The sequence below is a fragment of the Nannospalax galili genome, unplaced genomic scaffold (genome assembly GCF_000622305.1).
Source record: "Nannospalax galili isolate Female #2095 unplaced genomic scaffold, S.galili_v1.0 scaffold948, whole genome shotgun sequence".
In the NCBI taxonomy this organism is placed as follows: domain Eukaryota; kingdom Metazoa; phylum Chordata; class Mammalia; order Rodentia; family Spalacidae; genus Nannospalax; species Nannospalax galili.
In genome coordinates, this window is record NW_008358192.1 from 5,475 (window position 1) to 9,734 (window position 4,260).

At 46.0% G+C, this 4,260-nt stretch overlaps 1 protein-coding gene and 1 pseudogene across 2 annotated transcripts in view; one reads left to right on the forward strand and one right to left on the reverse strand.

Annotated features, from left to right (window-relative positions):
- Positions 1-85: 85 nt before the first annotated feature.
- On the forward strand, positions 86-971 carry LOC115068154 (annotated as a pseudogene).
- Positions 972-2,883: 1,912 nt separating this feature from the next.
- Positions 2,884-4,260, reverse strand: part of LOC103724457 (HLA class II histocompatibility antigen, DRB1-10 beta chain-like) — a 17,078-nt gene continuing 15,701 nt past the window's right edge. For both annotated transcript variants that reach the window (XM_029557870.1, XM_008821553.2), the window contains one exon: positions 2,884-3,362. In XM_029557870.1, the coding sequence (XP_029413730.1) occupies positions 2,899-3,362 (464 nt within the window). In that variant the 3' untranslated portion in view covers positions 2,884-2,898. The remainder of the gene's footprint in view (positions 3,363-4,260) is intronic.

The following is a 4,260-nucleotide window of genomic DNA, read 5'->3' on the forward strand; positions in this document are numbered from 1 at the left end:
AAGAGTAGAGAAGACTGGGTGGCTGGTCTGCCCAGCATAAACACACATCTTGAGTCTTGAACAATAAATGGAAAATTCACTAGACAGAAAATGAGGAAAGAGAAAAATCATGGATACATGAAACAGCACCAACGTATTTGAGAAAACTACAAATAATTGTGTGATTGTGTGGAAAGTTACAGATGACAAGAGTATACAGAACTGAAAGATGGTCTTCTAGACTATTCCAAGGAAATCGAACTTGATCTGGGAAAACAGGCCTGACAAGACTCTGCCCTGCACTCTGTTGTGAGGAGCAGCAGTCAGTTATCTCTAGCTTCCTCACCCCCAGGTGTGCACCTCCACTCCATGGATGGTGCAATGGACAAAGACATGAGTCTCTAAGGTCTCAGAACTATCTTCTCAGTTGTGAAGTTAAGGCCAACAAAGATTATCACTTTAAAATGGATAATGGTGAAAACGAGCACCTGTTATCATTGTGATAACGCAGTTTAGGAGCCGTGGCAAAAGTTGAATTGTACAACAGTGAGGCAATGGCAATGAATTCTGAAGGCAGTCCAATTAAAGCAATCTTGGCAACTTTGAAAATGTCTATACAAACAACGGTTTCCCTTGGGGGCTTTGGCTGAAGTGGGCTTAAGGTTGAAGTGCGGTTCAAGGGCTGAACATATTGGTTGACAGCGCCTAGTAGCTGTGGAAGCAGATGCAGAGTCAGAAGATGAAGAGAATGGTGTGAAACTCTTAAGTATAGCTGGAAAGCAACCTGCCCCTGGACGTGGTAGCAAGGTTCCACGGCAGATGAAGACGATGATAACAATGATAAAAATGATGATGACGACGACGATGATGATGACGACGACGATGACGATGACGATGATGATGATGATGATTGCACTGATTATTATGGTATTGAACTTCTCCTAAGTTTGGCCCATGAGGGACAATTTCAGGAGAGCGCGGTGGCTGGCTGATGAGCTGGTACAGGCTGCTAAGAGCTCAGAGTGGTGTGCGGCTCCCTTTCTGTGTCTTTCTCCTTCAAGTCCCACTTGCCCCACTCTCACTCGGGTGTCTCCTTTCAGATGAAATGAAAACTCAGTTCAACAACGGTAAGTAACTCAGTTCTTTCATGGGATCAAGTGCCACAAATAGTCCTCCTCCAAACCCGGGAGCAGAAAGTCAGGCAGTGTCCTGTTGGGACATTCACGGCAGAGAATCTGTGAATGGTACTTAACTCATTTTAAAATAGTTTTTTATTTGTGTGTATGTGTCTGTGTGAGTGTATGCTACATGTGTGCAGGTCCCAAGGAGGCCAGAACAGGGCATCAGATCCCCTGAAGCCAGAGTTACAGATGGTTGTGCACCACCAGATGTGGGTGCTGGGAAGCAAACCCTGATCCTCTGGAAGAGCAGCCCGTGCTCCTAACCACTGAGCCATCTCTCCACCCCCTCAGCTCACCTTTTATTCAATACATTCTTTTTTCCTTTTTGAGACAGGGTCTTACTGTGTAGCCCTGGCTAGCCTGGAACTCAGTATGTAGACCATGCTGGCTTCAAACTCAGAAATCCACCTGCCTCTGCCTCCCAAGTACTGGGATCAAATTGTATGCTATAACACCCAGGTTGAAGACACTCTTATTGATATGAGAAATAAAAAATATGAATATTTTGGCCAGATGTGGTGTCATATGCCTTTAATCCCAGCACTCAGAAGGCAGAGGGAGGCAGATCTCTGTGAGACTGAGGCCAGCCTGTTCTACATAGGGAGTCTGAGATCAGCTGGGGCTACAAGGACACCCTGTACACGTGTGTGTGTGTGCGTGTGTGTGTGTGTGTGTGTGTGTGTGAATATTTCATGAGTTTTCCTTCTTTCTCATCCACCACCACTCCTCATGTTGAACTTTGTTGCAGTTTTTCTTAGTTTGATCCCTTCCAGTTCTTCCTAATTCCTCCCCCCCAGCTCCCTCCGTTTCTCTCCTCCCCCATCCACTCTTCCTTTTTACATTTTCATTTCTCATGCTTTCTGTAGTCCCTTCCACCATTCCTTTAGTTTTTATTTTTCTTTCCTTTCTTGAATTTAGCTTTCCTTCTGTCTTTCCATTTTTCTGTTCACATACACAAACTCAAACATGTTCAAGTTTAAGAGCGAAATCATCATATATGAGAAAGAGTAGAGAGCTTCGTCAATCGCTCATATAAATATGTAACTGAACACTCACAGCATAAAGGATGAAAAGAGGAAACTCTTGACAAAGCGAGGAGAATTTAATGCCGCTTCGTGGTTTTGTTCTGTTGCAGGCTGGAAGAGCACATTCTCATACTCTGGTGAGTTGCACTGTTTTAATTATGATAACTCTCTTTAATCAAATCTTCTGAATTCTGCAAAATAGATGCTACTAACTGCTACATGACAGAGAAAAATAAATACATGTAACTTCTGTTCCCTATAACCTTTAGAAAATATGATAATTGTATTTTCTTTTTATATCTTATCACCTGTGTCAATATACTTTAAACGATGATTTAAACAGATACTAAGAAATAAAGGCAACCCAGGCATGGAATCCAGCACTTGAGAGGCTGAGGCAGGTAGATCAGGAGTCCAAGATCATTGTCAGCTACATAAGAAGTTGGAGGCTAGCCTGGGTTACATGAGATCCTGTCTCACAGAGAGAGAAAGAATGAATGGAAGGGAGGGAGGGAGGGGTATGAAAAACTGGATGGGAAGATGAATGACTGGGAGGTGGGATGGAAGAAAGGATGACTGAAGAATAGAAAGATGAGTGGACAGACAGGGATCTCCAGTGATACTATCGGCACACACCCAGAGTTTTAAGCACAGCAGACAAGTGGGTGGGGCACAACAGGACACAGACTGGGTTCCTCAGTCAGCTGCTTGCATCACCACTCACCAATGAAGGGGATAGAAGCCAGAGAGTCTTCCGTAGTGGCCAAAGGGGCCACCTTCCTGCCTGGGCGTTCCCCTCGCCCACTGGCCTCTGGCTCTGGGGACTCATCACCAAATCCAAGGTTCATCTGCCTTGCAGGGGTCAGCTGGACTTTACGACCTGTCGGAGGTTTCTGCCTCAGGACCACCTCATCACGGTGATCCTCAGCGGGAGGCTCCAGGACTCGGGTGCTGGGTTCTGGTCTGACAACTCGAGGTGGTTCGGAGGCCTCTGGTGGGAATGATGCAGGGGACTGGGCCAAGTTGAAGGTAGGAAGCCCCCCAAATGGTGAGTCCCGGAAGGACAGTGCATGCAGAAGGCCAGTCCGGCGCTGGAATGATGGGCTGTAACTTCGGTATCCAATGTACCCAATGTCATCCAGGCCCTGCAAGCCAGGTGGGGGAGGGGCCTGAGGCCCTGGCAGGTCCTGAGGGCAGGCAGAAGTGTGAGCTGATGGACGCTGGGAAGCCCAGCCACAGCGCTCAAGGCGAGGTGACAACAGTGCTCCTGGTCCGGAGATCCGCTGTTGATACAGCACTTACCTTGTTCTTTATGTTTTATCCTTCAGTTTTTTCAGCTCGTTTATATCTGTGTCTTTATCAATTCCGACCTCTAGGACCCCTCATAGACAGTTACCATTAATTTTTTTCTGGGTGTTTCTCACGCTCTCCTGCCCACAGCAAGTCTTATCATTGCATACTGAAAATTGGTTGCTAGGGGCTGCAGACATGGCTCTGCGGTTAAGAGCACCGGCTGCTCTTGAAGAAGACGTGGGTTCGGTTCCCAGCACCTACATGGTGACTAGCAATCGTCTGTAACTCCAGTTCCAGGGAATGCAACGCTCTCTTTTACCTCCGTGGGCATTGCACAACACGGGTGCACTTACATGCAGGCAATACACTCATACACAAAAAATAAAAATAATACAGTTTTTAAAAAAAGAAAAGGAAATTGGTCACTAAATAGTGTAGATGATATTTCACAGAAATTCTGACTGACACACCCTGGGGAATTGTTGCTACAAACCTTCTGTTCGGTTTGTTTGCTTAGTGATTACCTGGATTAACTCCAGAGTCTGTCTCCCCCTGAAATTTCTGCTCAGAATCTATTTTAACTTTCATTTATACCCTTGACTCTGTAAGAGTCATGCATAGGTCAGCATATGCTAGTGATAAGAGACTCCAACTAGGAGCTAGAGAGACGCTCAGCAGTTAAGAGCACTGGCTGCTCTTGCAGAGGATCCGGGTTCAGTTCCCAGCACCCACATGGTGGCTGACAATCATCCACAGCTCTATTTCCAGAGGAATCTAATGAC